The following is a 16,284-nucleotide window of genomic DNA, read 5'->3' on the forward strand; positions in this document are numbered from 1 at the left end:
TCAGGGACCATGTACAGCATCCATGGTGACTCTAGTAGGATTCACCACTCTCCCCATGAAGAGAAGGCTCTTGCTGGCCTCATCCAGGATTAGTAGTAGGAAGGATCTATTGAAGTGGAGGGCAGCAAGGCCTGGCTCGGGGTTGACACGGGTGTTGGAGACATCCTCTCCCTCTCCATCCTCATTCACAGACAGCTCTGCCCTGTGTACTGCCTTTGGAGACCAAGGTTCACAGTGTTGAGGGAGCAGTAGCTCTGACAACCCCACCTCCTGCATGTTACACTGACTTTCTCTGCACTGGGCCCAGGATGCCCAGGACCCAAGCCTTGTGCCATCCTGCTAGAGGAAGGCAGATGATGTTACAGAATAGAAGACGCTCATTTCTGCATCTCTGTGAGTTCCAGGACATTGGGGGCTTGTTCTCCACTCTCTCTGCACCCTCCATAAATTCCCCTCACACCACCTCTGGCACCACGCAGTGGCTGTTTTTATCTCCTCACTGTGCTCCTGGCAAAGAGGCAGCCTGGCTTTTGGGGAGCTGATTGCTGTGTAGCCTCAACTGTTTGTACTGTGTTGCTCCTGTGGTCCTTACCCTATTCATTGCCCAGACTCCTAGAAATATGGCTTTCTTGCTCCTGCCCCTTCTCAAGACACTGGGTCCTGGAATTTCCATTGCACAATGCATCTTTACCAGAATCCCTTTCCATTCCCACCCTTATCTCTGAAGACTCCTTTGCTGTCACCCACTATCTTGGTTCTCTAGTGATCTGGAGCACTCTCCTTCCACTGGCTCAGAGTCCATCCAGCCATTTCCTGCCAAAGGCCCCCAGTGGCCCTCAGACCCAACTCATGGAATGCACAACCTGAAGGCCAGATCACTTGGTCACTGAGTCCAGGATCTGCTCTCTGAGCCTCCCCTGTAGTTTGCCAGCCAGTATTCTAGCATCCCTTCTCTGTTCCACAGATAACACCCTTGTAAAGCTTGACTCCAACCACATTCTGTTGTCATGGAATTCTTTACCTCTACAGTGGGGAGTGGAATACAGGAATGACACAAACCACTTTTATATGACATTATTCTCTAGTGACCATGAGGGTTCGTTCCTTCCTGTCACCAGGGGATTAGATTATATCCACATGCCCAGCATTGATGCTCCTGTCTCTCCCCTCACCAGATAATAAGCTTGATGAGCCAATTGTTTATTTCCCCTGATTAGCCACCTTTGAGGGACAGCCAGCTCAGGACACACCTGGAGTTGAGAATCACCATTTCCTTGTTTGCCTCCAGAGAGCACCATGAGTTCTCATTGTTGCTCTCTGAACAAGCTAGGACAGGGAAACCACACGCAGTATTAAGCATAAGGAGCCTGGCAACTGGGCATTAACCTACCGTGGTGACCCTCAAGGGTGCCTTTTGCGGAGTGATTCCTGAGAGGTCCATGCGTTTGTTGAACAGTTTAAGGCTACTGTTAACGTGCTTGAAACTTTCCATCTGAAGAGCAACGGGTATAGAGAATTTGGGGAAAAACAACCACCGCTTTCTGCTCAGGGAAACAGAAGAAGAGAATATAGCTGTTATCATGTTGTCTTGAAATCCACCCCAGCCAGTGCACTCCCGGCACACAAACAAGAGCAGCTGTGTTTACTGCACATTGCAACAGGCGGGCTGTGCCAGGGACTCCTCAAGGCAATTTGCTTCCCCTTGGCAATGCTGGCAAGTGATCAGTGAGCTTGCTCTAAAATCTGAGATGGGGGCATCTAAGAGTCTTTGAGTTTGTTGCAAGCTTCAGGAGGCAGAGCCAGCCAAATCATAATGCTCCCAAATCCTGAGCAGTGCTTAGGCCCCAATAATGAGCTTTATCTCTCAGTCAGTAGAACCCATCCTTATAAATGGTTCCCATGGACTTTGACTTTGTATCTTCCATCAAGAGAATCTCTTCTTGTGCTTATTACAAATCTTTCCTCCCTAGAACATCTTATTGTAAAGGTCACATGTGTTTTCTTACTTTGCTGTAGAGTTTCTTTCTGGCCATGCCTAAAGTGTTCTTGGTTTAATTGTCACGTGGAAAACTTTTCCCAACATTTTACTGTGCTAAATAATAAAAGAAACCCAGATTTCAGACTCTGAGAGTTCCCACCCAGTGCCTTCTGAGGTGGTGCAGATCTGAGTTGCATTCTTCACTTCATAGGTTAGGGGTTGGGACACAAAGGTACACTGTTTTAAACCCTGCCAGCCCTTGAGCTGTAGCGTTAGTTCTCATAGACAGGCTGCAATGGAATGTATGGCTGGGCTTCAGCAACACTTGCCTGGGTCAGGGCTTTGCAGACTTTAACACAAGCACAATTGCCCTAGAGCCTGCAGGGCTTGAAGTGCACACAAGAATTCAAGCTTCCTACAAACATCCAGACGAAGCAAAAGATTCTGCCACAGGCTAGGCTTTGGGTAGCCAAAGCATTAGATACATAAGAACAGTGGTTCCCAACCTGTGACCCCTCTGGGGGTTGAGTGACCCTTTCACAAGGCTTATCTGAGACCATCAGAAAGCAGTTATTTACATTAAGATTCCCAACAGTAGCAAAATTACAGTTATGAAGTAGCAACAAAAATAATTTTGTGGTTGGGAATCACCACAACATGAGGATCTGTATTCAAGGGTCATAAAGAGGGTTGAGAGCTTCAGTTCCAGAGATGTTGAACAAACTGATGTTAGAACAGCACAGAGAAAGGCAAATGGCTAGAAAGCCAAGCGTTCCTGTGCTGCCTTGTGCACAGGCAGCCAGTAAAGAGGCTAGCTTCTGCTTCTTAGCAGGGTCACTAACAGGTCACCCATTCATAAGTTCCAAGGTAAGTACTTATCCAAACACCAGTTCCATAGCACTGTGGTCTTCTTGGTGACACACTGATCCTTCCTCTCTGTGGGTAAGTGAGTGTAGGTGCGCGTGCGTGCACATCTATGTGGAGGTCAAAGAAAGACAACAGTAGTGTTGTTCTTTCCAACCTTTTCTTTTTCTTGAGACAAGTCTCTCACCAGCCTGAAACTCAGTGTGCAATGTGTGTTGGGTAGTGGTTTTGGTGGCTTTGTATCTCAGCCTGAAACAGCTAAGGGTCATCTGTGAAGAGAAACCTCAACTGAGATTGAGAAAATGACTCCATCAGTTTGCCTTGGTGCTAGGATGGCCAGCTTTTGTGTACATGGGTTTTCAGGGTTCAACTCTGAATCTCATACTTGCAAGGCAAGCCCTTGACCATCTTCCCATCTCCCTTGTCCACCATCTATAACTCTACATTAAACCTCTTACAGAAAGATCCAGTTGGCTGATACAGTGGTGACGATGGTGATGGTTGTGATTTTGTGTATTTTCCCTGACTTTGGAAGGTGTGGATTGCTGAATCCTGTCTGACCATTTCTGTGTGACCAAGTTCCAGATCCCGCGTCATGCCCCAAAGATTTGAAAGGTTCTCAACCTTAAACCCAGAGCCACGGGGGCCATGGAAAAAGTCTGGTAGCACTTAGGGTGGAGGGTCGAAATAGCTGGGTTCTTACCTCAGTGGAAAGGGCTGAATCCACGTGTCAAAACTCTGCTCCAACAGTGCCTTCTCACATTCCTTAAGATCTCCATTATTGGGAAGAAAGAAGACACCTGAGATGTTGCAGGTGAATGGCAGCTGGAGGACATAGCTGTGTATCTGGGAGAAATACTTCAGCTGGAACCAGCCTATCCTCTGCATCATTGGTACCAGGATATTGGTCCCATTGCCTAAGGAGAAGTTCCTCATCTCTGTGTACTTCGGGTTAAAGCGATATTTCCATTTCCCTGATAATAAAGTGCATAGGAATCAGAGGGGGCAGCCACATCTAGGGCACATCACATTTTGTCTATCAGGGAGGCTCTAAATCTTATACATGCCAGGAATGTTCCATGTGGCAAGTCACATAGGCACCTGTAAGAGATTCCTGTCCACACAGATCTGAGGAAGGTAACATAAACAACATGATTGATAAGAAAGCTAATGAGCTAGCAGGGGATACTGACTGAGCAGGGAGAGAAATCAAAGAGAAGAGGCAGTTGCACACATAACACACTGGAAAGTAGTGCCTATTAGAGTCTTAACAGTACATTGGTCAAGCCATAGAACAGTTGGGGGAGGAACTTTCCCAAATGAATAAGATGAAACATGGGGCAGCCCAGTGGTGGGAAGGCATTGACTTCGGAACATAGGAAAGATGAGCATCTAGAATGAGAAGGGAAGAGACCATAAGAGGTGAGGCCAGAGATGACAGGAGTCCACCAGTTCCTGGGACAGTGTTGGGAATAATAGGTCTCTTAAGGACACCCAATGAGCATCAGTGGGGTGCTTGAATCAAAGCCCTGAGTACAGACCTTTCCCACAGCAATTGCTCAGCAATTGCTAGAGTGCTGTTTCAATATTATTGTGCAACTCTACCAAGTCAGATCACATTCTTTCCCCTGACATCTGCAGGAACAGCTGGACTACAATCCTTTGGACACGGGCCCAAGAAATTCTACAGCCCAGCCTCCCCTAAGCTCCTTTTCTGGCTTCTTTCCCTACAGCTGAAGTTTTGTCATGAAATCTGGTGGTCAGCTCTTAAAGACTCTCTGGGCTGGCCCTACAGGGCTGTGGAGGCACTGATCTCAGCGCTCCAGTTGGGGCCACAGGAACTGGGGAGGATGAGAAAGATGACTTTCTTGTCTTGTAATCCTGACTGGGTATGGCAAAGGTAGGTGTTCTGTAGAAGAACCTTCCCTTATGCAGAAAGCAGTCCACTGTCTTGGGAAAAATAATCAGAAAGCCATGAGAGTGTTACTAAGAGAAAAGAGAAATGAACTCAGAAGCAAGTTGCTCCTGTCAGCAGTTCGAAACTGGCCATTTTCTGGGGTTCTAGGTTTCCAAAATCCAAGCCTGCACCTCTTAAAGAACTGCTCTGCACACCCACCAGCTACCTGGCCATTCAGACTACCAAGAAGCCTCTCAACGCCATGGGCCAAACCAAAGCTACACAGCCCTATTTTTCTACACATCCTTCTCTTTGGGGGAGAGATAGGAGGGGTGCCCATTACAAGGTAGGAGGCCAGGTTATATCTAAATGTCAGAGGTACAACAGTTGTTAAATATAGGTGACATTCTGTGCTCCCTTGTTTTCTACCTAAAGCTTACAACTTCTCCCTCCAGTGAACTGGACCATGTCAGCTGCCTGCAACGTTGTTCTCTCACCCCCCCCCCCACCATGCTTTGGAGGCTCCTAACTCCATTTCAGATCTCTATGCCTGGCAGAGCTACCTGATCAGTACCTTAACCAGATCCTACTGTCTCAACCTCCTCCTTCCTAAGTTATTGTGATGGTCTTGAGTAATACTGAACGGTAGGTTGTAGGACCACTGAGCTCATGCTTTGAGTCCTTAGGTAGATATTGAGCAGTACTTCATTAGCTCCTACATCCTACCCCACAGCATTACTCAACACCTTCCTAATGACTCAAAGGACTAGATCAGCGGTTCTCAACCTTCCTAATGCTACAACGCTCGAATACAGTTCCACATGTTATGCTGAGCCCCAACTGTAAAATTATTTTCGTTGCTATTTCATAACTGTAATTTTGCTACTATTATGAGTTGTGACATAAATATCTGCGTTTTTGGATAGTCTTAGGAGACACCAGTGACAGGGTCATTTGACCGCCCCCAGCCAAGGGGTCTTGACCCAGAGGATGAGAATCACTGGGGTATCTAGATTGAAGGGGATTTGAGAGACAGAGGTATGGAAAGGATTAGGGAGTTGACTCAAGAGGGAGGTATCCAGAGATGGGCAAGAAAAGGATGCTGCCCCAAGCTGAAAGAGCAGAGAATACCTAGAAAGAACTAGAGTCTTGGAGGAAGTCTTCTTGAGTCAGCAGGAGGCAGAAAGGTTTCATTCATGGCTCACTGACCTTTAAAGAGATTATAATTGGTCAGAAACAAATGAGTTGGTGGCTTCAAATTTCTCAGCAGCCTTGTAACTTTGCCTTGGGTCTTGACCTTAATGGCCAAGTCTATCTGCTTTTTGGCCAACTTATGGTTCCCAAAAGAGATGAGGATGACGTCGCTGCTGTAGGAGCTGTTGGCTAGTGTGAGAAACGTCTTTTGTGGCTTTAGGGTCTTGTCTATAAAGAACAAACTTCCAGTGTGGATCCCACAGTGCTCAGGAGGCAGCAGAGCACTCAGCAGCTTTCCATACTGCACGGCGGCCTTAGCATCCAAGGCTCCTGTGACTCTGAACCCTAGACTCTGCAGAACCTGCTGTCGGGCTTCCGGCTTATCCTGGAAGGCCAGCAGCACAAGAGGCATGATGATACTGAGTGGAGAGAAGATGACGTTCTTGCCTAGTTTGGACTTTGGTAGCTGTGTGTACAGGCTCAAGGCAAATTTTTGGTTGTTGAAGAATGGGGGTGCCCCTTGGATTGCTGGTGTTCGTGATGTGTTTGAAGTCTCTGTGGGTGGTGTCACTGGGCCACCAGAACAGGGAACTAGCCCAGCCAGGAGCAACCAGAGGGACAGGATGGAGAGTGCCATCCTAGATTAAAAAAAAAGAATCAGTCGGATCACTCAGTTTGAATCTGCAGTTCAACAAAAGACACAAAGCTCCAAGGCCCCTGCTGCTCTGCCCTCTGTAGGGGCCTTAGGTTGGCTTTGGTTGGGGAAGGGACGGGAATGCTAAGGGACGGGCAAAATCTTGGGCACAGTCAGGCTTGGGAGTCTGACTCATCTGAGCCTGACTGTCAACTTCTGCCCCTCTCATTGGAGGCCCCAGGTATAAACAGAGTAGGGGGAAGTTGATAGATATTCAACCAAACTGTAGAATGTAGCAAATCTGCTCTGACTGTTCCCCAAGGGAGGTTAGGATTTAGCTGTGACCACCCATGGTCTGTGTATATGTTCTTAATCTCTGTTCAACACCAGGTCAAGTTCAACCTAACACCTACTCACCTGAAACCTGTCTGCCAGTGGCTGCCCAGGTGCCGGCCTTTGCCCTTCTGTGTCCTGCTTGTTCCTTGGAGTCTGAGGCCTGGGGACCCGGATCAACCTCTTCTGTATCCACTGGCTTTCCCTTGAATTTGGCCAGAGAGGAGAGGCTGGTAGATATTCCATTCCCTTGATGGTGCAGACCCACCCTCCTGCATCCTATTGCAGCTAAGGAAACCCTTCTTCCTGGGTCTAGCTCTTTCCAGCCATTTTCTACTCTTTTAACTTGGGGCAGTTCTGCCGCTGTTATCCACCTCTGTGGCCTACCTCAGGATACCTCCTCCTTGAGTTCTCACCCCAACTCTTTTCACCCCTACCCTCAAATATCCTCGGTACAGTCTTGTCCTTCCAGTCATTGAGAGGGCTCCAAGCAAGGCTTCATTTAATCCTTAGAGCCATGCAAAAATCTTGGGCCTATGGAGATCAGGGAAGTAAAGTGCCCTACTCGAGGACCACAGCCAGCCAGTGACAGAGCCTGTCATAGATAGTCTGTCTCAAAGCTTTATCTTTCACTGCCTCCTAGTCAGACTGAGGCATTCCTCTATAATTAGACCCTCTGAACACTAGCCTTCCAGGCCCTGTGATTCGCTGCCCAGCAAGGCTGAGGCACCCCTGGAGCAGAGTCCAACAATGGTCTCTGATCATGCAGAGGGCCATATCTCCAGGGGCAAACTAGGAGCTCTGGGGCCCAGGCCCCAGGCCAAAGGAAAGTAAGTTTCACTTACAGGACATATACTGTTGAGTCTGACTCACCTGTAGCTGCCCAGGACAGAAGAATGAGGGAACCAAAACCACGACTTGCCAGTCCAAGCAGTCATGGCCACAGAACAAGGTCAGCATGTACCTTCCTCGGGCAACTCTTCCAGCCACAGTGCAGGTGCTCACTGATGTATGGGGAACCTAGAGGCACAGAAGCTGCTGAGCCAGCCTGATGTGGAAGGGCTCATACATTAGTCATGTCAAAAAACAAGAACAGAGACATCCTGGGACATTTTTTCTCCTATCCCATCCATTCATTGTTCCATCCACTCACACCTGAAGCACTTCCTTTTATCTGACAATGGCTAGGCATTGAGAAGGGAGTAAGTGTGCGTGTTCAGTGTGTGTGTGTGTGTGTGTCTGACTGTCTGTCTGTCTGTCTGTCTATCTGTTTGTCCACCACTTTTCAGTAAGGTAGATGTCATTTGAGAGTACATCTTACCACTATGTTACCTTCTGGAACTGGGGTAAGGGTGTGTGAACCCTGGACTTATGAAACCCTATACTGGATGAATTATCTATTGTTTGTGCTTGGGCTCTTGGCCAGCTCACTCTCTGTTCTTGTTTTCTTATCCAAAGAATTGAAAGTTGGCACACATAGGTGAACAAGGCAGCACATTAACTTTATCCGGAGAGAAGCCTTAGTGCAGATTATAGAGGGATATGTAGTTAAGTTTGACAGTGGGCCACAAGAGAAGTACTCAAGGGCCCCAAACTGTAGCCCGGAGTCTCTATTTCTGGGATATAGGGATGGTTACTTAGGGGTGCAGTTCAATGGTTTTTTTATTTTGACTGGTGGATTACGTCTCTTTTTCCTTACTGCTTATGTTTCTTCCCACGTGCATCCGATTTAAATGATATGTATTAGATGGTGAATATAGATGCAAGGACAGTTTGCACTGGTACCAAAAAAGCCAGTTCAAGCCAGACCAGCCTTTCTATCCTTCCTGCTCCAACACACTCGAAAAGAATACTTGAATAGAACTTGTACTTGAATAGAACTTTATTGTTGTTCGGGGCAGAGAAACTTCCGCTGTTGTTGAGAAGGAGTATGTGTAACTCTGCGGGTGGGTGTCTGAGGTTCCTGGGTGATGGTTTGGAGGAGAGAGAGGAATGTGCAGGTAAAGGAGGCATGTCTCCAGGAATGAGCAGTGTTTTCTCCCTCTATGTAGAAGCACAAGCAGTTAACAGATCTGTTCTTTGAATAGGGAGAGCAGCAGCTCTGACTCATTTGTCTGCTAGCGCAGTCCTTGGTGGATCTTCACAAGAGGCAGTGGCTGTACTTTGCAGGTAAGCCCAGAAAAGTTTGAGTGATTTCTTCAAAGAGAACAACACGTAGAAAAAGAGGGAGGCAGGCCAAGGAAGGCCATGTGACACCAAGGTTCATGTTCTTTCTGCTCTAGAGAACAACTTCATGGGAACCAATACATTTTGGGTTACCTCCAAGGCTGTTAGAGGAAGAGAACACGGAGGGCTGGTGAAGTTGTTGAGTGCTGAACATCTTCATAATCACCAGCTTAGATCTGAGATCTCCACATAGACAATCCTGTACAATCTAGTCCTTTTCTCAGTTGAGTAGTTTGCCCTGGAGTTTCTTTGACCAGATTTTCTAAGGATGAAATGGGCAGCCTTTCTCATCTGGTACACTTCTGCCTGGAAAATGCATTTGGGACTCTCTCTCTTTGTGGGAGAGCACTGTGATCCACCAACCATGGCTGTGAGGTGAACACAGGGCATGCGCAATCATCTCTACAAATCTTACTCCTAGATGCTGTGCAAATCAGGTTCTCATTGTCAAAATGAAATACCCGAGGCAGGTTAGCTTAATGATAAAAAGAGGCTTACCAATTAGAGGATTCAAGGGTATGTCCATGGCATTGGCTCTGTTCTGCACATAACTTTCTTGTTGTCAGTGTCCTAAGGCAGCTAGTGATATCAAGTAGCAGGGAATCTATGTCCATACCTACAAGTCTGTTCCCTCTCCGACTTCTTTCAAAGCCATCAGATTTCAGTTTTAGGAGCTTGTCCTAATTTATCTTGCCCTATTCATTCTCCAAAGCTCTCATCTTTAGACCCCATAGCTCTGTTTTGTTTGGATGATGTTTGTACCATTAACAAATGACTCTGGAGACTCGACTCATCTGTGAGTCTGGTGAGCTGGTAACTGAAGCTAGTTAGTCCTGATATCCAGGAGTCATAAAAGAGACAGGGAGGTTGAGTAGGCTAGGATGTGGGACTATTGTCCTAGAGAGGACAAAAGGTATGTAAGCTGGAAGAGAGGGATGGAACAGTAGGGCAAGTCTAGATGAAGGACCCCACCAACTAAAAAAATGCTAAATATTAAGCACAAGAAACCCTTGGAAGAGGGTGAGGGTAGAGCTTAGCCAGTAAAATGTTTTCCATGCAAGTGTAATGCATGAGTTTAGATTCCCAGTACCCATGTCAAAGCTGGATATTGTAACACACACCTGTAACCCCAGTACTGGCTGAAGGCAGAGACAGACAGATTCCTGGAGCTCACTGGCTAGCTAGCCTCCATGTTTTTTTTTTTTTTTTCAAGTTCAGGTTCATTCATAGTACTGGTATCAAAAAATACAGTGCAGTGTGGTATAGGAAGAAACCTGGTGTCAACCTCTGGGCTCCTCATTGCCATGTACACAACTGCATGTAGCCACATAATCATACCACATGCACACGCATGCACGAGCGTGCACACACACCCACACGCACACACACAAACATACACACACACACACACAAAGAGAGAGAGAGAAAGAGAGAGAGAGAGAGAGAGAGAGAGAGAGAGAGAGAGAGAGAGAGAGCAACCGATCGACCTTGGAAGATGCATAATGATTCAATTTCTATCAAAGATAAGTAGGCTCAGACAACCAATTGGAAGGCACTTCAGAGATCACAAGGATAACTTGGTAAGCTGTTTCCATCTTGGCTGCCATCTTGGGTCCAGTGTGGTACATCCTGGATTATTGTGGTAGGGGTGTTTGGAGCTGTTTGAACAGAGAAGAAGTAGAGCCATGGTGATTAGTGGTGTCTGCCATGGGCAGGAGGGCAGAAGGACTGGCATATAGACCATTGCTTGCCATTCACAGAGGCCAGAGCTCTTGTCGTGGAGATGAGGAAGTATAGGTTGGAAGAACCTGAACCTTCCCAAGGGCCACCTCACTGGAGTCAAAATGAGAATTATTTAATAAATCTCATTTTCTATGTTCTATGCTCCATACCATGCCTTCTCTGGGCACTGGTGGGAAGCCATAACCAGTTCTTAGCCTGTCCAATGGGAATAAACACCTGGTAGCAGCTGGATATTGATTCTGATCTCTACACATGTGCACCCACATGCCTCTGACCTTCACCTGCCTCTCTTTATTGAACAAACACGCCTTGGAGTCAGTTTACTGAGCCTCACCTGGCTAATCTCAATGCTGTTTCAGGGTGGCTGCCCCCACTGCTTGAGCACCCACTGCATGCTTGGAGCTTTGGGTGTAGCACCATATTTAAAAAACAACCTCAAACCCTAGAAGGCATTAAGATACCTCTGCCCTTGTGAAAGGCAAAGAGGAGTTCACGTGTATTACCCAGTCAGACACAGCTCGTGAGTGGCTAGCTCAAGGCATGGCCTCCAAGCCAAAATGCTTCTTCTTGGATGTCCTTATTTTGGAAATACCATTGGGTGCCCAAAGTCAGTCATGGTAATAACTGCACGTTTATTGCCTCTGTCCTGGACATGGGTTTCCCTGCAGATCCCAGGGGATGACCCTCCTCCATCCTCTCATTCCTCCCAAGGCAGATGTTAGTTCATGCTCATTTCCTGGGCTCTCAACTTTGCAAGAGGAACCTCCTTCCCCCAAACCCTACTGACTGTCCTCCTTACATGGATACTCCAGCTCAGGAACAAAGATCTGCTCAGGATGTGTTAGTATCCAGGTTCCTCCTTTTCTGAAGACTTACGTTACTGTGATATTGTGGCCACAGGCGAATACCACAAACTGGGTGTCTCACCACCTGGAATTCATTCCCTTGTACAGTTCCATAGGCCAGACATACTGTTGACAGAATTCATTCCTCAGCCCTGCCTATACCTCTCCTTAGCTGTCAGGTGGTCGTCTTCATCTTCACATCCATGGTGATTCCCTCAGTAGCCTCACCTGAGGTCTACTGTGTGTTCAAGTGGCTTACCAAGGTCCATGTCTTCTCATCCAGTTTTTCCCTTTTATAAGAATACCGGTTAGGTTAAAATGCATCCAACACACTCCTTTTCACTTGATCGCCCCTGGGAAGACCCTGTTTCCAAAATATGTCCTTGTTCTGTGTTACTGGAGGTAAGAATGTCAACATATGAATTATAATTAGTTCACATCACACCTCTTAGAACCTGTATCTTCATGTGTAGCACAACAAGGGATGTTATATTATTATGGAAAATTTCACGTGTTTATACATGTAGAGAAAGTTCACCCACATGGTGGACCACACAATGTAGGCACCAATGTACAGTGCACAACTTGTGCCACTGTCCATGGTGACCCCCAGGACAATCCTCTGAACAAATAACAGGACAGCACAAAGTCTATTTCTCATTACAAAGATGTGGGTAATTCAGAATCATCCATTCACTGAACCTTTATGGATCTCACACAGTGTACACAGTGAGTAACCCTGGACTGACATATACACAGCAGAAGATGTGTGAGTAAATGTGTAATTTAGTACGAGAAGCTCAATGGATAACAGCTTTGTTGACTTAATTGACTTAATCAGCCTAATTTCTGGGGTCATTGACTAGCAATCACACTCAAAAAATGTCCAAACATAGCAGATGCCCACTGTGAAGAAATATTCCTTTAGAAGCAGTTTTAATGGTACAGTTATTAAAGTGGTCCTATTAAATATAGTTCTCTATTGCAATGCTGGGGCTGACAACTCCTGCCGTTTCCTCAGGAGCTTTGCTCTCACCAACTTTTCTAGTTTTTGCCCATCCCCTCATGTAACTGCAGAGATTAAAGCCACGGATTTGGTGGGGGATGTAGCTTGGGGGTAGAGAAGTAGCCTTGCATGCTGAAGTCCCTTGTTTCATCCCCCAAATAAAAGCCTGTATGTTTGCGGAGGATTGAGCAGGATTACTGTGAAAAAGAAAAAAAAAGTAAGTGAGGTTATTTAGCCACAGAGATGAACAAAAAAAGGGTATGAGGGTAGTGACTGGGTCCTGCTGGTGCCTCCCTAGCCTGGAGTGTAGGTTAATATTAACAGGCTCAAAGTGATGTGGGGTTGTGTAATCGAGGGCCTGGCCACCAACTCCACAGATGGTCTCACCATTCACTTCATCTCCTGGATTTCAGTTGCCCTCCATGTAATGCTGGGACCCAGGGTGGGGTCGGGGGGGATGTCAGTCCTGGGCAGTACTGTGCCACCACCTGCTGTGATGATGTCACTCTGAACCAAGCATGTCAACTGAAGTCGCAGCACATCCGTGTCTTTCCATGCAGGCTGTGAATGTTGGGAGCAGAGGGCTTCTGAAGCCTTTTGTGTCAGTATCTCTGGGCACAGGAAACAGGTACACAGGCAGAAGAACGATGTGTGCAGTGGGTGGGAGGTATGGGGTCTATTATCTGACTCCACTCCTCACTGCTAGACACACACGTACCACTTAAAATAATAAAAAAATAAATCCGTGTGTGTGTGTGTGTGTGTGTGTGTGTGTGTGTGTAAGGGGGGTGATGGTTTCTCTGTGTAGCCTGTCTATCCTGGATCTCACTTTGTTAACCAGGCTGGCCTTGAACTCAGAGATCAGCCTGCCTCTGCCTCCCGAGTTCAGCACTGTCTGAATGTCTCCATTTTATTTATTTTTTTTTTTGATTTTTAATATTTTTATTACATATTTTCCTCAATTACATTTCCAATGCTATCCCAAAAGTCCCCCATAGCGCCCCCCACTTCCCTACCCACCCATTCCCATTCTTTTGGCCCTGGCATTCCCCTATATTGGGGCATATAAAGTTTGCAAGTCCAATGGGCCTCTCTTTCCAGTGATGGCCGACTAGGCCATCTTTCGATACATATGCAGCTAGAGACAAGAGCTCCGGGGTTCTGGTTAGTACATCATGTTGTTCCAACAATAGGGTTGCAGATCCCTTTAGCTCCTTGGGTACTTTCTCTAGCTTCTCCATTGGGAGCCCTGTGATACATCCAATAGCTGACTGTGAACATCCACTCCTGTGTTTGCTAGGCCCCGGCATCATCTCACAAGAGACAGCTATATTTGGGTCCTTTCAGCAAAATCTTGCTAGTGTATGCAATGGTGTCAGCGTTTAGAAGCTGATTATGGGATGGATCCCTGGATACGGCAGTCTCTAGATGGTCCATCCTTTCATCACAGCTCCAAACTTTGTCTCTGTAACTCCTTCCATGGGTGTTTTGTTCCCAATTCTAAGAAGGGGCACAGTGTCCACACTTTGGTCTTCATTCGTCTTGAGTTTCATTCGTTTAGCAAATTGTATCTTATATCTTGGGTATCCTAAGTTTTGGGCTAATATCCACTTATCAGTGAATACATATTGTGTGAGTTCCTTTGTGATTGTGTTACCTCACTCAAGATGATGCCCTCCAGGTCCATCCATTTGGCTAGGAATTTCATAAATTCATTCTTTTTAATAGCTGAGTAGTACTCCATTGTGTAAATGTACCATAATTTCTGTATCCATTCCTCTGTTGAGGGACATCTGGGTTCTTTCCAGCTTCTGGCTATTATAAATAGGGCTGCTATGAACATAGTGGAGCATGTGTCCTTTTTACCGGTTGGGACATCTTCTGGATATATGCCCAGGAGAGGTATTGCTGGATCCTCCGGTAGTACTATGTCCAATTTTCTGAGGAACCGCCAGACTGATTTCCAGAGTGGTTGTACAAGCTTGCAATCCCACCAACAATGGAGGAGTGTTCCTCTTTCTCCACATCCTCGCCAGCATCTGCTGTCACCTGAATTTTTGATCTTAGCCATTCTGACTGGTGTGAGGTGGAATCTCAGGGTTGTTTTGATTTGCATTTCCCTGATGATTAAGGATGTTGAACATTTTTTCAGGTGTTTCTCTGCCATTCAGTATTCCTCAGGTGAGAATTCTTTGTTCAGTTCTGAGCCCCATTTTTTAATGGGGTTATTTGACTTTCTGGAGTCTACCTTCTTGAGTTCTTTATATATATTGGATATTAGTCCCTTATCTGATTTAGGATAGGTGAAGATCCTTTCCCAATCTGTTGGTGTTTTTTTTGTCTTATTGATGGTGTCTTTAGCCTTGCAGAAGCTTTGTAGTTTCATGAGATCCCACTTGTCAATTCTCGATATTACAGCACAAGCCATTACTGTTCTATTCAGGAATTTTTCCCCTGTGCCCATATCTTCAAGGCTTTTCCCCACTTTCTCCTCTATAAGTTTCAGTGTCTCTGGTTTTATGTGAAGTTCCTTGATCCACTTAGACTTGACCTTAGTACAAGGAGATAGGAATGGATCGATTCGCATTCTTCTACATGTTAACAACCAGTTGTGCCAGCACCATTTGTTGAAAATGCTGTCTTTCTTCCACTGGATGTTTTTAGCTCCCTTGTCGAAGATCAAGTGACCATAGGTGTGTGGGTTCATTTCTGGGTCTTCAATTCTATTCCATTGGTCTACTTGTCTGTCACTGTACCAGTACCATGCAGTTTTTATCACAATTGCTCTGTAGTAGAGCTTTAGGTCCGGCATGGTGATTCCACCAGAGGTTCTTTTATCCTTGAGAAGAGTTTTTGCTATCCTAGGTTTTTTGTTATTCCAGATGAATTTGCAGATTGCACTTTCTAATTCGTTGAAGAATTGATTTGGAATTTTGATGGGGATTGCATTGAATCTGTAGATTGCTTTTGGCAAGATAGCCATTTTTACAATGTTGATCCTGCCAATCCATGAGCATGGGAGATCTTTCCATCTTCTGAGATCTTCTATAATTTCTTTCTTCAGAGACTTGAAGTTTTTATTATACAGATCTTTCACTTCCTTAGTTAGAGTCACGCCAAGATATTTTATATTATTTGTGACTATTGAGAAGGGTGTTGTTTCCCTAATTTCTTTCTCAGCCTGTTTATTCTTTGTGTAGAGAAAGGCCATTGATTTGTTTGAGTTAATTTTATATCCAGCTACTTCACCGAAGCTGTTTATCAGGCTTAGGAGTTCTCTGGTGGAATTTTTAGGGTCACTTATATATACTATCATATCATCTGCAAAAAGTGATATTTTGACTTCATCTTTTCCAATTTGTATCCCTTTGATCTCCTTTTGTTGTCGAATTGCTCTGGCTAGGACTTCAAGTACAATGTTGAATAGGTATGGAGAAAGTGGACAGCCTTGTCTAGTCCCTGATTTTAGAGGGATTGCTTCAAGCTTCTCACCATTTACTTTGATGTTGGCTACTGGTTTGCTGTAGATTGCTTTTATCATGTTTAGGTATGGGCCTTGAATTC

At 45.8% G+C, this 16,284-nt stretch overlaps 1 protein-coding gene across 1 annotated transcript; it reads right to left on the minus strand.

The window, feature by feature from the left end:
* LOC110307497 (alpha-1-antiproteinase-like) lies at window positions 1-6,570 on the minus strand. Its single transcript, XM_021179733.2, has 4 exons — window positions 5,949-6,570; window positions 3,546-3,816; window positions 1,391-1,541; window positions 1-213 (listed from the first exon to the last, which is right to left on the minus strand). Exons 1-4 carry the CDS (start codon window positions 6,568-6,570, stop codon window positions 1-3), a joined length of 1,257 nt encoding a protein of 418 aa, XP_021035392.1.
* Window positions 6,571-16,284: the final 9,714 nt, after the last annotated feature.

This window comes from Mus caroli, unplaced genomic scaffold (assembly GCF_978045245.1).
Source record: "Mus caroli unplaced genomic scaffold, Mus_caroli_1 scaffold_14, whole genome shotgun sequence".
NCBI lineage: Eukaryota > Metazoa > Chordata > Mammalia > Rodentia > Muridae > Mus > Mus caroli.